The sequence below is a fragment of the Aedes aegypti genome, chromosome 2 (genome assembly GCF_002204515.2).
Source record: "Aedes aegypti strain LVP_AGWG chromosome 2, AaegL5.0 Primary Assembly, whole genome shotgun sequence".
Lineage (NCBI taxonomy): Eukaryota > Metazoa > Arthropoda > Insecta > Diptera > Culicidae > Aedes > Aedes aegypti.
The window spans coordinates 467,985,649-468,007,452 of NC_035108.1; the positions used below are offsets into that span (position 1 = coordinate 467,985,649).

At 35.6% G+C, this 21,804-nt stretch overlaps 1 protein-coding gene across 1 annotated transcript; it reads left to right on the top strand.

The window, feature by feature from the left end:
* Nucleotides 1-1,106: 1,106 nt before the first annotated feature.
* LOC5568089 (cleft lip and palate transmembrane protein 1 homolog) lies at nt 1,107-21,348 on the top strand. The gene is made up of 3 exons (XM_001651977.2): nt 1,107-1,447; nt 18,618-20,238; nt 20,498-21,348. Exons 1-3 carry the CDS (start codon nt 1,343-1,345, stop codon nt 20,803-20,805), a joined length of 2,034 nt encoding a protein of 677 aa, XP_001652027.2. The 5' UTR covers nt 1,107-1,342; the 3' UTR covers nt 20,806-21,348.
* Nucleotides 21,349-21,804: the final 456 nt, after the last annotated feature.

The window sequence follows — 21,804 nt, forward strand, 5'->3', positions numbered from 1 at the left end:
AATAATTAAAAACATTGCATTTTTACAAAAAGTTTATTTAGAAGAATCTAAAATTATGGTCATTTGGAAAGAAAACTTGATGAATGAATTCAGTTAGGTTCCAGGTTTGTCGCCATTTTAAGCTTTTGGAGTTCCATCCGGACCTAGAGCAAACTTACCTAATCTCCACCTGTGGATGATGCAGATCATGCGGAATAAAACTTTTTCTTTGAAAGATTATGTTCTCCCTCAGTTACTCCCATGCATACAGATGTTGAATGAAATGAGCCAGGTCATCATCTGCCGTGGTATCCCGAATTTAGTTCACACGCGGGAGAATCACATTTCCCTAAACGAAAGCACAAATCTGGACAAACATTTGAATAGGGCTCAAGAGGTCTTGAGCCTTTTTTTCAGAAACGTCGCTGATGAGCCCTTTTTAGCCCGCACACGCAAACTAACAGCACTATCAGAAAGATTGGTGTTAGCTCTTCCTGAAAGTGGTATTGGTGAGCGTGATCGAGTTGAATTGGGCTGAATAGCGTCTTGTAAAGCCAATGTTTACCAATGTCGATGTGCCCTTTTGAAATGTTTGTCCAGAAATTTGAATGTTATTAGATTAGCTCCGAGAATGTTAGGGGAAAAGCACCAATTTTCGACCTAGCACTAATTTTCGACCCATTCATAGATTTTGGCCTAGTTTGTAAGAAAATCCGAAAATTGGCACTGATTTCTTGTAGGTCGAAAATTAGTGCTTTTCCCCTACTTACAGATTTTTTCTTGCATAACCAGCAAGGATTGATCTTCAGCGTTTGTCGATGCCTTTTCGATGCCGTTGGAGATTATAAGTTTGGGAATACAAATCGAAACAATTCTTTTACTGTGTTTTCAAGTTTCCCGTAAGAAGGAGCGAGACAGCACCAACAAACTGCGCACGAAAGTCAAAAGAACTAAAGAATTTATGACACGTACAGAGGCTCATGTGGTACACGAACGTGTTAATTTTCACTTTCGCCCTTATTTTAACCCCTTGATCTTTGAAAGAATGTACCCGCTACTGAAAAAAATCCTTTCTATTTTTAATCGGGGTCGTCGTGCGCCTTCGTCGCCGTGGAACCACCTGTCAAAGTCGGCTCTGCAAAAGTCATCCGATTAATTTTCACAGCTCAGCTGTCGTCTGCCTCTTTTTCTCCGTCGTCGTCCGTCGCGCTAAAGAACCGTGGCCGTGGCCTTAAATTAGTTTCCTCGCGGACAGTAACTGGATTTCAGTCAGAATCTAACCACTAACTGTTCGAATCGTGCGGCAGCTTTTCGCTGCAGAAGATTTTCCGCTGGTTTTCACTCAACGGGGACTCGATCCGGGATGCCGGAACAGAATCAGAACCAGAGCGGTGCCCCAGGGGCTCCCGCTGGCGGTGAAGGGCAACCCCTGGTGGCCAACGATGGAAATGCTCCCCCCGGTCAAGCTGTGAGTATTGATAGATTTTAGGGGACAATTTGATGGTTAGCGATTAATTTATGAGTCCCCGATAAAAGGCGAATCCAGGGCTGTTACAACAGGCGCGAATTTCGCGATTCTCGCGGATTTCGCGATTTTCGCGGATTTGTAGCGGATTTGGCTAGTTAAGCGCGAAAATCGCGGATGGATAAAATTCTGTCGCGAAAATCGCGGATTCCCCAAATCATGCGGCAAAAATTGCAGTTATATACATGCAGTCGTGATTTCATAATTAGGAAATTTCTATTTTAAACAAAAAATCCATGTCCTTGAGAACAGAACATTTCCGTTAATATAGTCACTGATATCGAGCATGTTGTTCAGGGAAATATAAGAAGCAGTAACATTTTATGTCTAAATTATTTTCATTTTATTTGGAGTTGTTTTTCACGAGGGTCGCTAGTCAATCAAGAGATATTTCCTCCCTAAATTCTTAAAGACACTAATCTAAATTTTCTATCGATATTTACGGCGATCTATAGGTTTTTGACTTTAAATTAAACTGCAAATAGAAAATTATACCGTTAAAATCTTGTGAGTCTGAAGGACGTTTCTCTTCCGTTGAAAATCTTAAAAAATGGCGCTCATTAAGACCACTCAGCATATTTAACTTGGTTTTTCAAATATTTGAAATCAGAAATGTGTCAAATTTACTGATCATGAATGAATATGATATCTCAAGATATTAAACCGTGTAGGAATGCTAAATTTGTTCTGCTTGTTTACATAAAAGCATGCTTCCAAAGTTTTCGCGGATAAATATGCGGACACTCTGGCTAAGTATTGGCGCTGCAGTTATAGTTGGTTACCCTAACAAACAAAACAATAGATAGCTCCGCAGTCAAATTAGGAGCTTTGTCAGTGAAAAGTATTGTAAATCTAGAAGATACAAGTTAAAGAAAAGCAGCACTGAAAATTGTATGTATAATTAGTGCAATATTGGATGTAAATATAACTCGATAAAACCTTTTACAGTTTAAGCTGAAAACCATAAAACCGTTTTACGATCTGTTTTGAAAACACAGCGTAACAAAAATGACATTTTTGCGTGTCTCAAGGTTAAAATTATGTGTCTCGAGTATATTAGGGGTTGCTGAATTTGTTGCAGTTCTCCGAAGTGTTCCAGCACGTCACAATTTTTAGTTGTTTAAAACACTGATTTCATTGATGTTTACATGAAATTTAAGTATGATTATCAGTTTTTTTTGTGATCTAATCCACCAAGCATGTAAAATACATTAATTATTATAATCTTATCTACTATATAACATATCAATATAATTGAATTTTTCATGTTTTGGGGAGGGAGGGTTGCATCAGGGCATCATTGAAATTACAACTGGACAATGAAGTGGAGTGCCAATCGGAGTCAGGAGGAAAAGTGGTAGTCGTTCACGTCTAGTACTTTTCTCTCCAACAGTTGTGAAAGATTTGACGCGCCCTTCTTCTAACAAACCTTTCCGTGGAAAGCTCGACAAGTAATGCAAATTCTAATACTCAATCTGTTGGATCAGATCTGGAAGGAGATTCTCTATTTCCCGCGGGTTTCGCGTAAGTGTTTCTACTTACGGGTCCGCCACCCCCCTTTTGGCCCTTCATACAGCGATATGTTGAATGCAGATTGGTAATAAAATTTGACCTTACTGTTGAGTGGAGCCGCATGCAGAGCAAGACTCAAGCAAGGATTGGTGGCTACCTACATACATACATACAATATAATCCACCAAGCATGTAAAATACAACTTTAACTTTCGTTTCAGCTATAATTTGGGTGAAATTTCAGGATTGAATTTAGATTAAATCGATTTTTTCAAAATGCTTTCAGAATCCATACAAGATTTTTCGTTTCTCTTATATTTTGCCATACAATACTTTTCTAAAATATCAAAAAATAGCTTTTAAGCATCGAAATTATTATAAACTTTGTTGATATGTATTGTTTTACACATGTAGTATGAATTCTGTGTCAAATTTGGCAAATAAATTGTCATACAAGATGGCAAACATGCATGCAAGTTGCAATTTTGCATTTTCAACAGCCAATATCTCCAAAAATAGGCGTGCTATGATGTTTCTGAAAACGGCATTGGATTCAGCAACCCTTAATTAAGTTAATAGTGGCATTTTGGTGTTCGAGACAAAATCGTGTTCCGCAATGAAACCAGTGCAACGATTGAATCACCACCACAACACACCGGTTAAAAAGTTAGTACCTGATGAAATCGCCAAATTTATAAATTTGTAGCTTTGGAGGAAATTGTTGAACCGATGAGTGAATAAAAGTTTAAAAAATCATAATGCAGCTGATATCAATACTACTATTATTTTGAGCGATTTCAACACACTTAGAAAAAATCATTGAAATTTACGTCATATGTGCTCGACATATTGAAGCAAGTAAAATAAAGTAAACTTAAATCACAAATGACGTAATTTTACGTCACAATGGACTGAATATTATTCAAATCACATTTTTTTTAGTCTCATTGGATGAAATTTTACAAGACTTACGTATTTTTTAGTTCTAATGCCATCAAATTTACGTTATGTACGTAATATTATTTTTTCTTAGTGTGCAGTACTATGACAAATTTTGTGATAATGAAATTGAAGATATTTAGAGTTCCCCGTAAAAATTTGATTTGCGTTTTGATCTCAGAAAAACAAAGTTTTAGCATGCCATAGTTAAACATTTTATATGAAAATCGGCTTACCCTACTATTATTTTGAACACAACTGTATGTACCAGTAGCGCAACCAGGATTTAGTTCTAGGGGGGGTTTTGCCAATTTCAAAATACTTTGTCAGAAGATATTTTTAATACATAAAACATCTAGTTCAAAATTAATGTATGCTTTGTTTTTTTGCATAGTAAAATGAATTAAGTAATATTACATTCTATTAGCGTGATGCCGTGAATGGTTCTTCTGCTGTGTTGTATCATGTTTTCGAGTTCTTCAACAATGAAAATGGTTTCAGGAATAATCTTTAGGCGCAGCAATTTGCTATAGAAATCATTGCCACTATTGTTGCAGTAGGTCGAAAGTAGATCAGCATTGGAAAACTCATGTAAAACTTTGTAATTGTCACATATTACAATCTAGTTAATCGAGTCTAAAGTTAAAAAGTGAGTTCTGCTTTCATTGTAAAGATTTTATGACAAAATATGTGATGACACCTTGAAGTTTCCAAAATGGTCATTAAATTTTGTTTTTGGATGAATTTGGAATCCTATCGTTTTACTTTTGTAGTGGAATGCTAATGCGTTCAACAACATTTTCAACATTTTTAGATGAGCACCCTGTTTTCATGAATTATCCACAAAAAAAGGTTTTTCAGAATTTTAATTCATGATCCACACCTACAAAATCTCAAATTTTTTGAAATTACTAGTGAGGCCGCAATACTTCCACAGGCAGCCAAATAATCTTAAAAAATCAAGGAATTTGTATGCTCTGACGGTTACATGGTGCACCAATGAATATATTTGAAGATTTGACAAACTGTTGAGACAACACGTTTAGAGGCTAGTTTGATTATTTATAAGCTTGTTGTAGTAATATTTCATATTTATCAAACTCCCTGAAGAGTATAAGAGTTAAAAACACAACTTAGAAGAATTAACTTGAAAAACCACAGACATTCCTAGTGATAACACGAGTCTAACTAAGCTACTACTCTGTAGTTGTATAATGTGTAATGTTGAATTTCAAAAATATACTTGGCAAGCCTTATAATTTTTCGGCTTTGGGGGGGGGGGGGGGGGTCGGGGTTTGACCCCCAAAACCCCCCCTTGGTTGCGCCACTGCACAGTGGTCCAGGAATCAGTTTTACGCGGAAAGATGCATTTTGGGCTCTGGAATGAAACATTAGACAAAAATGGTCTTCTACAAAGTTGTTTGTATTAGTTAAACCCTTTGTTTGGTTTTATTGAAAATTAGGGTGGACCACATTTTCATAGAAATGATTAAACTAACTTTCTTATTTGTAGAAATTATATTATACATGCTTCAGCAAAGTTATAGACCATTCAATTTCAAGCAACTTTGCCGAAAAAAGTTTTTTTGTATCTCTTAAATTGACCGATTTAGAGCTTTTTTCCTGCAGTGACATAGGGTGGTCCGAACAAAACTGGTTTTCTGGCTCTAGACTTTTCAATTCAAATTTCTCATCAAAGTAGTCTATGAAACACTTTTAGAGCTTTAAAAAATGCGTAATTTGGTGAGTGAAGAAACTCGCTATCTCCTTTCGTTTAGGAGTTATTGTTGTTTTTCTCTCAAAAACATGCCTACTTTGATTGTGAATATCTCTGATTGGGGCAAACACAAAAAATATCTTTTGACGGCATTCAAAAGACAAAATAAAATTGTATATTATATCAAAAAATTACAGATGTGTTATTTTTGTAACTCTAATAAAATGCTTTGAAAAACAAAGGTTTTTAAGCAGAAAAACTTTAATGGCTTTTGAACTAAAATAGATATCATCAATATTTTAGCATGAAAATTTGCGTTTTGTTAAGTTCTTAAAGTCGTTCATAGACCGCTTCGACGAGAAATCTAAAACAAGAAAGATAGGGCTCTAAAACTATTTTGAAGATTTTCATGGTGTTTATTTCTTATTATACATTTTGAGCATGAAAATGAAATTTTAGACAAAAATGATCTTCTACAAAATTGTTTCTAAAAATGTAAGCTTTCATACTGTGTCATTTGAAACTAAGGTGGTTCACAATATCACACATATCATAAAATCAACTTTTTTATTTGCAAATATACTGGTATATGCTCTTAGACAAAGCGGTAGAACTTGAAATTTTGATCAACTTTGCCAAAAAAAGTTTTTCTGTAGCTCAAAATTTGACCAATCTAGAGCATTATTTCCTAATCATCTCAGGGTGGTCCAACAAAAATAAGTTTGTTAACTCTAGTTTTTTTAATATTATTTTCTCGTCAAAGTCATCTATGAACGACTTTTAGAACTTAACAAAACGCAAATTTTCATGCAAAAAGATTGTTGATATCTATTTTAGTTCAAAAATTATTAAAGTTTTTGTGATAAAAAATGTTTGACTTTCAAGACGTTTTATTGAAGTTACAAAAATAACACATCTGTAATTTTTTGATATAATATACAATTTTATTTTGTCTTTTGAACGCCGTCAAAAGATATTTTTTATGTTTGCCCCAATCAGAGCAATTCACAATCAAAGTAGGCATGTTTTTGGAAGAAAAACAACAATAACTCCTAAACGGAAGGAGATAGCGAGTTTCTTCACTCACCAAATTACGCATTTTTTAAAGCTCTAAAAGTGTTTCATAGACTACTTTGATGAGAAACTTGAATTAAAAAGTCTAGAGCCAGAAAACCAGTTTTGTTCGGACCACCCTATGTCACCGTAGGAAAAAAGCTATAAATCGGTCAATTCAAGAGATACAAAAAAACTTTTTTCGGCAAAGTTGCTTGAAATTGAATGGTCTACAACTTTGTCGAAGCATGTATAATATAATTTCTACAAATAAGAAAGTTAGTTTAATCATTTCTATGAAAATGTGGTCCACCCTAATTTTCAATAAAACCAAACAAAGGGCTCAACTAATACAAACAACTTTGTAGAAGACCATTTTTGTCTAATGTTTCATTCTAAAGCTCAGAATGCATCTTTCCGCGTAAAACTGATTCCTGGACCATAGTGCACTGGTATATACATTACATTTTTAATACTTTTGCGTTAAATAGTAAGCTCCGCATGATTCAACTAACTAGTTTACAAAACAATTTATATAAAATTTTGTTTTTTTTCGTTTTGAATTTCATTTGTTTTAATATATTATAAATAGGTCTTGTTGAAATTTCATCAAAATTAATTTATAGATGGCTCAGATCTGGACCTTAAGAGTTGGACATTTTGTGTAAAACGTCGATAGCGTTTTAAATGTAAAAAATGTAATGAAATCAAATTTGTTAAATATATTTAATTGTCATAACAATCTTAAGTCTTTTTACCTCAAATTGATTGAATATTAAGACTTGATGTTTTGTAAAAATAAAAACAGTTTTCATGCAATGAATGACTTGCATTTCCAACTTATTGTTTTACTGTCCTCATCTTATAAATAAAACAATATTTTTTGCAACATTATTTTCTAAAACGCTATGGTGGTGTTTACCTATTCATGTATTTCATGGAAAAATTACAGTATTGGCGATCTAATCTTATAAATGGTAATCTTTTCGCTATCGATAACATCATCACTTAAAATATAGTGTGAACTTAGATGAGAGAAAATTTCGAAATTTGTATAGCAATTTAAGGTTTTCTATGCTTTAAATTGACAATGTAAATTTACTGTGTACGTTTTTCTGTTTAAGTTATCCTTAAAAACTTCATTTTGCATCTACTATTTCTATTTAAAGATCATATCGAATTGTGTTAAGCATAGTTGCAAACTAGGCCTCCTCTCTGCTTGTAGTGACACTACCATTTATTAAAGTGCACGATTTTCTACAAAAAAATATATTGAAATGTTGATGACAAATATATACGATTTTCTCGATTTAAAACTCGAATTATTGGATTTCTCTGCTTTTTACCTTTTTTCCTGCCTATTGGCGCAACTGGAGTAAATTGAATATATCTCATAATTAACTCTTCCCTTAGTCTTGACAGAAATGCATATAACAACTTGTCTTGCTCAATGGTAGATACTTTTAGATTTTTCTTGGCGCGGATTGGTGTTTCTAGGCGCGGATCGAATTTCAGAAGTCGCGATTTTCGCGGATACGATTTTAAGATTTTTGTAACAGCCCTGCGAATCGGATGATGGGCGCTAATCTTAAACTCAGGGCTGGTAGCGGGTCTCTTTCTAGAAACAGTCACTATTTTAATGTAAGTCTTCATAGAGTCAATTCATTTTTCAACTAAAGTGGTATCTAAAATCACTATTTTCCTCTTTCTCTTTACGATTGAATATTGATGCAAATTGTTCCTTAGATTCATAGGTGATATTCCTCAAAATTTTCAGCAATTTCTTTACGGATTTCTCGAGGAAATGCTTTAAATAGTGATTTCTTCAGAAGTTTCTTCTAGAATACTTCTCTGGAGATTCTCATACAAATTCTCCAAAGAAATCGTCCAGAAATTCCTCGATAATTTTCTACAGAAGATTCTTCAGAACTCCAACGTTATCACATTTAGAAATTAATCCTAAAAAATTACCAGGGATTATCATAGTTTTTGTTCCACAGATTTCCTAAGGTTTATGATTTTTTTTTTTCTGGGGAACACAACTAGAATCTTGCAGCCATTTTCAAGAATGCATCTTTCAAGAATTGCCTAAAAAATTCAATCAGAAATCATATAATATTTTTCGAATTCTGATTACAGAAGTTGTTCCGACTATTCCAAACACAAATTTCTTCAGGGAAGCCCGATTTTTTCATTAAATTCCTGCAGGGTATTAATCACGAATTTGATTGATTCAATAACCATCTGAATCACAATTTATCTAGAATTATTTTTCGAAGATCACTGCAGAAGTTCATCAGGAATTTTAACAAAAAAAATCCTTGTGAGATTTGTTTAGGAATTCCTTTAGAAATATCTCAAGGATTTTTTTTGTAGAAATTTCAACTGAGATTTTACTGGCAATTCTCGTGAGACATTCCAGGGTGTCTACTACCCGGAAAAACTTGGAATCCTCAGGGAATTCTATTCAACCTAGAAAAAAAACTGGAATTCTCAGGGAATTTCGGCCACAATCAGGGAAATTATGGTAGAATATGTCCTTTTTGTGGCACAAATTTTGTTAATTAAAAAAATGCTGTCAGTTTAACGATGTTCTTTAATTTTTATTCATTTTTATTTACTTGTTTAGATTATGAAGTAAAATTTAAGACTGCTGAGCTGGTAAAAGCAAGAACACTTTCCAGTTCCAGTTACTTGTCGTTAATGAGCATATGAAAAAAAACATGGTTGAAAACATTCTATTTTTTTAGAAACATACATACATACATACATTAAAACTTACAACAGGTACGAAGAATAGAACCTTTCGTTGGTAAGCAGGTCTCTGGTTGGAGTCTAGATCGGTATTCTAATGTAAGTTTCCAAAAAGACTTTATTTTTGATGTAAGGTCTCCAAAGTCTCTATTGGAATCAAAATGGTAACTTTTTTACTTCAATCTGATTGTACTGAATCCAGGTGCAAAACTCTAGAGGCTCAGAGAAACCTCCAGAGAGTTCCAGTTACTTCTAGGAGATCCTAAAGGAGTTCTTCCACAAAGTCAGGAGGAAAATTTTGAAAATTCATCTACGAATACTGTCATGAATTGCTCCATATATCTGCATTTCTCCAGCATTTCATCAAAATATTATTGCTGCAGTTCAAACATTTCTCGAATAATCAATTTCAAATAAGAGATTTGTCAATTTCCCAATTTCATTCTTCCCATCTTTTTTAAGTTAATACTACGTCAATTATTACAGTTATTGCTCTGATCATTCATATTTAAATTAGTTCAGGGATCCCTAAAGTATTTTCCTCGAATAGTCTTGTAGAACATTATTCAGAGATTTGAATGTTTTTTCAGTCATTTTAGCTATTTATGAAGAAAACCATAGAAATAATTTCATCCAGAATCCAGGAGTTCTTTCAGAAATCATCGTAGGAATTGATCAAGGTAGACTTGAAGTTTACACAAGTTTCATCAGAAAATTTTATTTAAAAAATTTCTCGCGGATTTAATCGAATTTTCCTCAAAAAAAAAAAAAGCTGGAAAATTTACTTGACATTTCTCTGGATACAGATTGAAAAAATGGAGGAATTTTGAATTCTTGAAGTTGCTCTATACGATAAAGCTGGAGAACGTCCTATCAATCGAAGAAAGAATGAATAAATTTCTGGAGAATTTGGAATTTGAAAAATGAAAGTAGACACCTGAGGAAAAAAAATATAAATTAAACTATGAAGAAAAGCGATTCCAAAAAGAAACTTTGGAGGAAATCGAAGGAAAATCGTTGGAGAAATCAACATAAAGATGAATTCTTGGAGGAACTTCCTTGAGAAATTACTAAAAGAATCTGAAGGATTTGCTGGAGAGTATCCTTATCCAATGTCTGGAGAGGTATTTCTTTCAATCTACATTGAATTCTTGAGGGTATCTTATACATGGACCTATCTTGATGATTGGGAAATTACGGCAAGGATCAAGAAAGCGCCTTTTTCTGATTGCAATACGTGGTTGGAAAGAAATGCCAGTCTAAATGGGAATCGCTGTAGAAAATTTCCGCAAGGAATCGACGATCAATTTCTTGAGCGATCCTTTTTCAGCAGCAAATTAGCCTTAAGGCAGAGCTGGTGGATCTCTAATTAAAATAGAGAGTCTCTAAAAAGTCTAATTTTTAATGCGAGGGAGGTCTTCAAGGTTTCTTTTTTTTTACCAAAATTGTCTCTAAAGTAACTATTTTCCTCTTTCTGCTTGCCTTCAGTCCTTCTAGTGAAGTACACTGAATTACTCTAAAAATTTCCCACAAACTCTTCTGATGATTCGTCCAGATTGGTTGCAGAAATAATTTTCTTCTTTCCTACGACGTTGATCGACTTTATTAAAAAAAAAATTTCTATAAAAAGAGCTTGAAGAAACAATGTTCATATAGGTTAAATTTTTCAAAATCAGTTTGAATTAATTTAGTTTTTTTTTAGTTTATCAGAGCCCTAGAGCTACCGTGGGAAAGAGAGGGTTCAAGGAATTTATTTAGAATTTGCTTCAAGAAACCCAACAACAAAACTAATTAAGCTTAGAATGCTGTTTCACTAAAAAAAATAAAGAATTTCCTTGATTGAATGGTTCGAGAAATTTACTATAGAGAGCTTCATTCGAAATGACATTTCTTCGTACTGCGTTCAAAGAAACTTGATTTTCTTGACCATTTCTTGGAAGAAATTTTCCACGCATCGAGATGGGCGATTACTTTTCTTGTCCGCCAGAGATTTGTTCACCCATTTCTAAATTAAATTAACTGGCAGATCAGATTTCCGTAGTTCTTACAAGAAAATCTTCAAGTTTAATTCTACACATTTCAAAAACAAATCAACCAGATTTGCTGGTATGTCTGAAACATAGTATTTGGAAACTTGCAATCAGAAGACACAGTGTGTTTGTTTGACAAATTGAGACATGAATTTGCGAAAAAATACGCGTTCTAGTGAGACTCGAACTCACGACTCCGTGTACGCTAGACCGGCGCTTTAATCGGGAGATACAAACGTGAGCGTGTTGGGGGTTTGGCATCTAAGTCCGAAAGAGACATGGATTTGCGAAAAGAGATGTGTTTATAGCAGTCTTGGGAACTGTGACCACAATTCACCACAGTTCATCGATTCTGCCATTCCACCAAAACACAAAGCAGCAGCAGCATCAATACCATCAGGGGTTGCGCTGCCAACGGTTCACACACTGCTTGACTGTTTTTGTCTCTCCACTATGACCATTTTCGGGCAGCCATTCCAAGCTGAATGATTGAAAAAAGTGTTAAATCATTCAATCGCTAATATTTTGCTTGTGTTTTTAACTAATTGAAATCTATTAGCTCTAACAGAAAGACCACAATCATTCCGTTACGATACATATAAACAAGTTCAATTTCATACTGCCTTTATCGAGCAAAAATGCAAAACCCCGAAAACCGCAAAAATCGTGTCACCACTGTGCTCGAGTCATTTCGCATTCGTGGTTGAAAAACGCAGAGTTTATATACACAGAGTTGCGCGAAGAGACTTCTTTGAATGCCTGCTCTTCTTCGTCTTCGAAAACAGCCCCTATCTGTTTTGCTGGGCTGCTCGATAGGTAGACGGTTTGACAGTTCGATAGGTAGATTTGGTTTCACTCTTCGCGCAACTCTTCATTCAAAGACTCTGGAAAAACGTTAGGAAGAAGAAGATTACATTTTTGAAGAGCCGTGACATTTTTTTGTTTTGAACCGTCATGGTTTGCTTTGGATTTTGATGGTCGTGTAGAAAGATGTAAATGTAGAGGCGGTAAATGTTTGCTCCAGTACTTTTCTCATCCCTGGTTTATAGTAAGTACTCGGATTCAGTTTGGCTTTCTATTCCGCAGAATCATAAGGTGTTCTGTAGCTTAGTTGGTTAAAGCGCCGGTCTAGCGTACACGGAGTCGTGAGTTCGAGTCTCACTAGAACGCGTATTTTTTCGCAAATTCATGTCCCAATTTGTCAAACAAACACACTGTGTCTTCTGATTGCAAGTTTCCAAATACTATAAACAAGATATCCTTGAGAAATTTCTCAATGATTCTTTGAAGGACTTCCTGAAGCAATCTTGAAAGGCATCCCTTGAGTAATCTGAAGCTATCTTTACAGAAATTACTGGTTGAAGTCTTAAAAAGTCATAAACGTCCAATCAGGAGAGAATCTTATATGGATTTAGCGAAGATTTCGCTGGAGAATAAGTGAAAGTGACTCAGATAAAGACTAACTTGATGTAATGTCTGGCCTGTTCCTGTTTGACCTCTATTTGTTTTCTGTTTGGTCTCTTTTTGATTCCAGTTAGATCTTATTATCCGATCGGGGATGGTACCAGTTTTCTTCTCGAAGGTCTCTCAAGCCCCTTTTTAAACCAAAGTGGTCTCTAAAGTCACACTCAGGGTGTCCATCCATCCCGGAAAAGCGGGAAAAACACGGGAATTACAAAGGACCGGAAAACATACGGGAAATACCCGGGAAAATATGTATTCCATTCATAAGCATTCCAGTTTGTTTCATTTTTAAGCAATATGGGCAACTAGATTTTTTCCAAGAGATGCACGACTGTCTGTCGACTCGAATTTCGCATCGTAACAATACGCAGGCAGAGAGGTAGTTAAAGATTAACATTCTTTAAACATTTCAAGTAGGGGACTTAGGGATTCCTGACGAGGTTCTTAGTGAGATGGTTGTTATATTTTTCTTTTGACTCATAGCGATATTTCAATGAGATCTTTGCTGGAATTCTAACGGGAATCGAGCCAATAATTGACCAGCCTATTGTTTTTTTTGTTTATAGAGATCACTCAAAAAAATATTAGTAGATTAAGGTATGATAAGGTTTTTAGAGGATTCTAGATAAGATCCTTGGCTTTTGCTTCTTAGTAAATTTGTAGAGGTTGGCGAAAACCTGAGCAAAAAATTAAAATGACAAATTCGTTTAGAGATCTACCGAAATCCTGGACAGATTCATTAAAAATTCTGTGATTATCTTAATTCTTGGTGAAGCCTTGTCTGGGTTACTAGTTTGACTTATCCTGGATCTATAATATAGTTGGGGCTCCTGACAAGATTTAGTATGGCTTTCTGCAGATTTACAGCGATTTTTTCCCGAAAAAAATCAATCTCGTAAGATTATTCATGAATTCATGGCAAGATATTTGATGGATATTTAAATATATACGTCCTTCAGGTATTTTTAACCAAATTCTTGTGGTTTTGGTTGAGATTTTTGGCCAAATATTCGATAGATCGCTTGAGAGATGCAGTTTTGTATTCATTCTAAAAAAAATTAACCAGCTTCATAAGAGAATAGTAAATCAATGTTGGTGATATCGTTACTGTTGAAAAGATCTCTCCTTGGCTTTAACATGAGTTTAACCAGATCAAAAATTTCTCCAGGAATTAGCCTTCGTAATTATGCGTTTGCTATATAAATCTGAAGGTATTCTTAGAAGGCAATTGTTTGGCTATTGAAATTTGCCGTTTTGTGGAAATATAGTCTAAATTTTTATACATAGAGTAGTAATTTCTATATGCTTTCTTCAAAAGGGCAAAACTACGTAGTTTGAAAAGCCATGAAATTACTATAAATAAATCATAAAAAACAAGTAATTGAATTTCGACTAGTTTATTCCTAGAGTGCTGATTTGTTCTTTTACTTGCATTGAAAGTAAATGGTGACAAAAAGTCTAATCTACAGTTGTAATTTGATTTGATAGAAATTTGTCATTTTAAAGCTTCTTAAATATTTTTAAAAATATTAATTTCATTCATATAATTCAAAAAACTTTCTGAAATGCTAAACCCCTTAAAGGTGGAAGATTTTTTCAGATATAACACCAAATATATTTTTTTATTTCCTAAATACTGTGAAAAATTATTCTATAAATTTAATAAAAAAAATAATTCATGAATAAGTTAGTCCAAATTTAACCATTTTGCTTAAATAAAAACGGAGAGATAAAGTCGCAGGATCATCCTTTGTCATCCTTTATTTTCAATTTTTTGACATCCGGGAATTAGAAAACTGATTTGGAATGGACACACTCAATCTGTTCGGTAAAAATAACTGGGTTTTGGAACTACCGAAAAAGTCAGTAGACTAAAAAAAATGTCAGAAATCGAAAAACAGAGATTTTTACTGAAATTTTGCAGAGAGCTTTCTTTTTATGTCATATATCGAGAAAAAATAAAACATGGTAAAATTTACTTTTCAATTACGCGTGACGACAGTTTTCATTTTACTGACTTTTTCGGTAGTTCCAAAACCCAGTTAAATTTTACCGACCCCAGTAATCTAATCTAAGTGTGTGCACTATTTTCCTTCTCCTTCTGATTCGAAATATCTAACCAAAGACTACTCTGAAGATTTTACGCAGGGTGTCCATCCATCCGGGAAATCCGGGAAAAGCGGGAAAAATCCGGGAATTCCAAATGACCGGGAATAATACGGGAAATACCCGTGAAATTGAAGACCACACCGGGATGAAAGCGAAACTAGAAAATTTTGTCTGGGGGCACATTTGATTTACAGTTCACACTTTTCATCATGACTTTTTGTAAATTGATAGAGTTAGCAAACTTCTGTAAAAAAAATCATTGGTTTCCAGGAGATATTTGGGGCAGATTTTTCTCACAATTTTGACCTGTTTCTTGTTAAATCTTTAGTGAATTTCTGAGGGAAAAGATTAAGAAGATTCAAAGGAAATCTTTTGGAGTATACCGTTTTGACTCATATTCCGAACACTTAAGGTCAGCAGTGACTTCAAATGCATCTGATAGGCATAAATTAGTTGATACTTATGAAAATTTAAATTTCTTCACAAAGTCTAACCCTTAGCTGTTGCGTGTACCGAAAAAAATATTTATTTAAACTTGTTCACTATTGTTTTTACGTTAAAGTATGGAACAACATTTTGATTCAAATGCCGAACACTGTGTTCATTCTGTCTCATATTCCGAACACCTTGACTCAAATTCCGAACAGCATGAATAAATCTTGTTTAAATGAATAATTTCGCAAATAAATTTATCTGAGCTAGTCATACTGGTCTTGAACTAGAGAATCATCACTACTTCAGAGCTATAAAATAGATTTGAAGACGTTAAAATTTAATTGCAATTGACAGCCATTTCGTAGTAATTTGATGACATATTTCAGCGAAACATTTCAACCAAGTCGCCATACAAAAACCGAGTGTTCGGAATATGAGTCTGTTCGGAATTTGAGACAAAACGGTAATTGGATTCTAGAAAAATTTCTAGAAAAGTACTTATACATTATTGACAAGTTTCTTGGTAGGATGCTTGATAGATTTCCATTAAGGTTCATGGAAAATTCTTGATAATATGCTAGAATCCTAACGAAAATTGAGACGATAATTGACCAGAAATTGTTTGGAAAATTACTGTTAAAGTAATTAGCGGTGCATAAGAGATTTTTAGTAAACTCTATAAAAGATATAATTTTTCATGAAATTTTTCAAAGATTCCTAGCAGCTGGTAAAAAACCGAGTTGATATTTTTTTGGAGAAATTTCTTAGGAGTTTGGTTCCATACTGAAATACTGGACAGTTTCATTAGGCATTCCTGGAGACGCTAAAACTGATTTGGTGGTGACCAGATTTTGTATGGTTTTCTATAGATTTACTGAATTATTACTGTTTTTCATAACGAACTGCTTGTGAGATCCATAATGAATTAATGGCAGGACCATTTACGGATTAATAAATGGCAAAATCCCCTAGGTATTATTGGTCAGATTTTTGTTTAGTCTTAACACATTCTTCGGAAAATCTTTGATGGATTCCTGCAAAGATGCTTGTTTGGATTTATGTCAATTTTGTTTAGCAAGCAAGCTATAAAATGCTTTTTTAGGCAAGGTATTGTTTTTAAGTTCTGCCAGGAGTCAGAAACCAGCCATATGCCATGTCAAACTTGCCAAAGTTTCGAAATAGCGTGCATCGATTTTCCGGACGCTTCGAAAGCCGGACACTGGCCTTTTTCACGGTGTTTTTGGACCAAATCCCGATTTCTTTAATCTAGAGTTAATTATTATGACGTCTTCTACATTCTCCATGCATAAGAGTTGTCGAAAAAATATGTTTGGGTGATATAAGGCCGATGTCCGTGATTCGAAGTATCCGGACACTTCGAATCAACACGGTATACAAGTAATTTTTTGCAAGAAAAATAAATTAATATATCTGAAAAAATCGAAGACCTGGTCTAATGATAACATTTCATTTCTGCAGAGTATGTTAAAAATCTTTGATTAGTCTTTAAAATTTTTAAAATTACTATCGTTGTACAAAACTGTTTTGAAATTGAAGCTGTTTTCAAGCCACAGCATTCATTTAAAAAAACTTCTAAATAATTTTTGGTTTTTCAAACTCATCTTTGGATTCCGAGATGTTTCACCTTAAAGATACTGCTTCAAAATCCATATTTTGAAAGTCTAAAAAATATCAAAATTTTCTATAAACATGGCTGGGAAATATGGGGTCGCAGGACCACTGATTCTAAATGTTTAGGCGACCGGGGAAAATCCGGGAATTTGAAAACTGATTTTGAATGGACACCCTGTTTTACGGAATGCTATTCTAGTATTTCCTTTGGGGATCCACTTATTTCAGTTTTACACGGATTTTTGTACTAGTTACTCTAGCAGATCTTTCGAAAACTCCTACTAAAGCTATTTTATGCAATTTTTTTCGTGAATTCATGTAAGCTTTAACTTATTAATTGCTCTGTAATTAATTAATTAATTATTAATTATGCATGAATTATTCCTAGAAATCTATTAGGAAATCTTCCAGGAATTCTTCAATAAATGTGACAAGCAATTCGTCATTTAGTTCCGAGAAAAAATATCTAAAATTTTCTTCCAACTTTCATTCTAACATCAACGAATTACTCCTGCAGTTCTTCAAACAATTCTTGAGTAATCTTTCTAGTAAACTTTCCTTGGATTCATGGAAATTTCATTTCACTCCAGCAAATATTCCAACCATTTCTACATAAGTTTCTTCAGGTATTCAGTTCAATGTGTTTGTTTATTTTTGCAACAATCATCTTCGCAATTCATCTACAAAAACCCTAAGATTTCTTCAAAAATTAGTGAGTTTTTCACAGATCCTCGCAAGAGTTCATCAGGGTATTCTACAGACATGTCATCAGGAATTATCTTTGGATTTCTTTAAGCGCAACTCTCCATATTTTTTTCTGAAATATATTCAGTGATGTCTCAAAAATGTCCCTAACGATTGCCGGAGACATTGCTGCCATTTGATAATTTTTTTGAGAACTTTCATGTAACAATTTAAAAAAAAAACATTGCTAGGCGTTCCGAAGAAATGATAGAATTCTTGATGGACATCTTGAAAAAACTGAACGAGAGTTCTGGAGGATATCCTATTTCTTAGGATGGAGGAAACTTTTGAGATATTATTGTTTGAGATCATGAACTCCTAAAGAAATTTATGATTGAGAATTTTTTTAGTTTTTGTTCATAGACCCGTATTAGTTTCTATATACGGTTACAGTAATACAAGCGTGGTATTCAAAAAAAAAAAAAATAAAAAAAAAAATTTTAAAGAAATTTCTGACTGGTTTGTCAGAAAAATTCCTATAAAAACTTTAATTTTCTGATTTCCGTTTGAAAAATTAATGTTATTCCGTTTGTCTTTTTTGGATACTGTTCGGTCTCTTCTTTTTCAAGTATAACGTCTCTAGAGTTTCCGTTTTGAAGGCACTCAGTCGCTACCAGCACTGGATCATGGGCGCTAAGCTATAAATATATTAGTTCACACTTCCAATATAAAGGTGTAAAATCAATTAATTTGAAACCCTTTTTTCGTGTCTTCCCAATTAAAGCAACAAGCACAACAACCAACGAGAGCGGAATCTTTCTTTGCCATCACGAAATCTCTGATCCTCCGGGCCATGGTCATTTACTTCATTTCGTACATGTTCCGAAGGCCGGCCCCGAATGCGGAGGTCAATACTCAGTCCGGGGGCGCCGCAGGGCAGAGCAAGATTACGGCATGGAATATGTTCGAGAACGGAACCATGTTCGATCTGCACGTGTACATCTCGGAGGATGCCCAGGAAGTGGACTTCAATGACCCCAGTGCGCTGATTTGGCTTCAGGAGGATTTGATGTACGGAGATTGGTACGGAGGTCGGGATGGCGATGGAACCTATACGCTGAGCACCCAGATTAAGGCATCGGATCGACTGATGAACAACGGCTCAATCTATCTCCACACCTATGTCACGAGCGCTGGGAAGAGTCCAAATCCGGCAGCTGGGGATGACTATGCTGGGAAGTACATGGGATATGCCACAGGGATGCTGAGCAAGTACAAGAAGATTAAGCGAGTCAAGACGCACAATTTGCTTGCCGGAGAGAAGGAGAAGTTCGAGAAGGAACTGGACAATGCCCTGGTGGAGGACCGGATCTTAGCCCACTGGCATCCGAATTTGACGATCAATCTAGTCACGGATCAAACGAACTGGGTCAAGGGATCAGTTCCTCCTCCGCTGGACGAATATGTGAAATTCCTCCCCGGAGCCCAAACGTATCTTCCAATCGTGTTCTACAACGACTACTGGAACATGTTACGAGACTATCAGCCAATCAATGAAACCACCCCTGTGTTGCAGCTCAATCTTTGCTACCAGCCACTTTCCCTTTTCAAGTGGCAACTTTATGCCGCCCAAACCATGCGTAACAAGTGGACAAATAACATCTTCGGGGAGGCTTTGACTGGCGGAGTCGAATCAGATGAAGATCAGGACTCCCTGAAAGAGACCCTCCTAGAAACGAATCCCTACCTTCTAGGCATCACGATTGCCGTTTCTATTTTGCACAGTGTCTTCGAACTTCTGGCCTTCAAAAACGACATCCAATTCTGGAAGGACAGGAAATCGTTGGAGGGTCTCTCCGTCCGATCCGTCTTCTTCAATGTGTTCCAATCGCTGATAGTCCTCCTGTACGTGTTGGACAACGAAACCAACTTCATGATCAAGATCAGCTGCTTCATCGGACTTGGTATCGAAGTTTGGAAGATCCAAAAGGTCGTAAACATCAACATCAACAAGGAAAATTTGATGTTCGGGTTCCTGCCTAGGATCACCTTCTCGGACAAGGGATCCTACGTCGAATCCAGCACCCGACAGTACGACAACATGGCCTTCAAGTACCTGGGCTGGGCCTGCTTCCCACTCCTGATTGCCTATGGCATCTATTCCGTGATCTACCACGAGCACAAAGGGTGGTACTCGTTCGTGCTGAACATGCTCTACGGTTACCTGCTGACGTTCGGATTCATCATGATGACGCCCCAGCTGTTCATCAACTACAAGCTGAAGTCGGTTGCCCACTTGCCGTGGCGAATGATGACCTACAAATTTTTGAATACATTCATCGACGATATTTTCGCATTTGTGATCAAGATGCCCACCATGTACCGGCTGGGATGCTTCCGAGATGGTAAGTGTGCGACTTTTCTTATCGTATTTTTCCTCCTTATCCATGGATCGCATCACCCGCCAAAGGTGACTACCAGATCTTTTTCCTTAATCACTAATAAACACCCTTCCCGTGATGATAGTTCCTTCTTATCCCAACTGAGCACTTCCACAGTTATTTATTGAAAACAGCGTGGCAAGCCTCTCCTTATCAGTTTTTATCGCCACACTCATCTATCATCCAACTAATCTCGTTTAATCATTTGTTCTCTTCACCGCAGATATCGTCTTCTTCATCTTCCTCTATCAACGGTGGATCTACAAGGTGGATTCGAAGCGAATCAACGAGTTCGGCTTCTCGGCCGAAATGCTGGAAGAGCAGGAAGCCAAATCCAAGCAGACGAACGCACTCACGAGCGGTGGTTCGGGTGACACAGTGGCCGCTGCTTCCGCCGGTGGAGCTTCCTCAGACGAATCCAAGAGTCAACCGTCGTCTCCCAATGCCGGTGGCGCCAAAAAGCGAAAGAACAAAAAGTCTTCTCCCAAAGCTAATGCTAACAAGACCGTTGCCGATAAGAAAGATGACTAATTCCTTTCGACATGCTCATTTTCGGTTTTGCTACGCGCGTTAAGTTACTATTACAAACCACATTTACCGCCGGGAAGGTTGAGATGCTTGACCTTAGCTCTAGATTCACGTTGTAGGTAGTAAGACAAGTGGTGATTCGTCTCTAAATTATTGAAACTATTTGAAGCATAGCTATTGTCGCTGTCGTTTTACCGTTCCATGGATGGTAGAATGCGTTTGCAGGCGATTTTTATTTCTGTTAATTTCGAATCCCAGTTGGAACTGCAATGGCAGCCGTATTTTAGCTTTTAAACAACTAGAACTCTAGATAATATAACCTTGCGGTAGGATCCCACTTTGAGAGACGCTCGTATCTTTTGAAATGCAAATGTTTCGGAGCGAAACTAATCGTTAAAATAAAAAAATTAAAGAACTATCAGACGACGAATATATTTATCCACTGTGTAGCTAAAAATGTTGCACTACGTAGTATTGTAAAACTCAACTTCGGGATTACGAAACCAATATAAATGAAGATAATAAAAATAATGTATTCAAAAATAAGTTCAATAGTTGTTATTACTTGTATAGTCTACGGCTAGTTTCCTTCTTCTTCTTGGTATTACGTCCCTACGGGATCAAAGCCTGCTTCTCATTCAGTATTCTTATGAACACTTTCACAATTATTAGCTGAGAGTTTTCTTTGCCAATGTTGCCATTTTCGCATTCGTACATCAGTACGATGATACTTTATGTCTAGGGAAGCCAAGGAAATTAACGTTATGAAAAGTTCCTGGACCAACCGGGAATCGAACCCAGACACCTTCAGCATGACTTTGCTTTGAGGCCGTAAACTCTAACCACTCGGCTAAGGAAATTGCAAAATATTAGTTTTTGCAATTTCTCATCGTAATAAATAAGCTGTTCTTCATCACGCCAATCTATCATGAAACGGCCTGAAGTATGCAGTACGGGAATAGTCATTATGCAACTGAAACCAGTGCTGTAATGATTCATTAC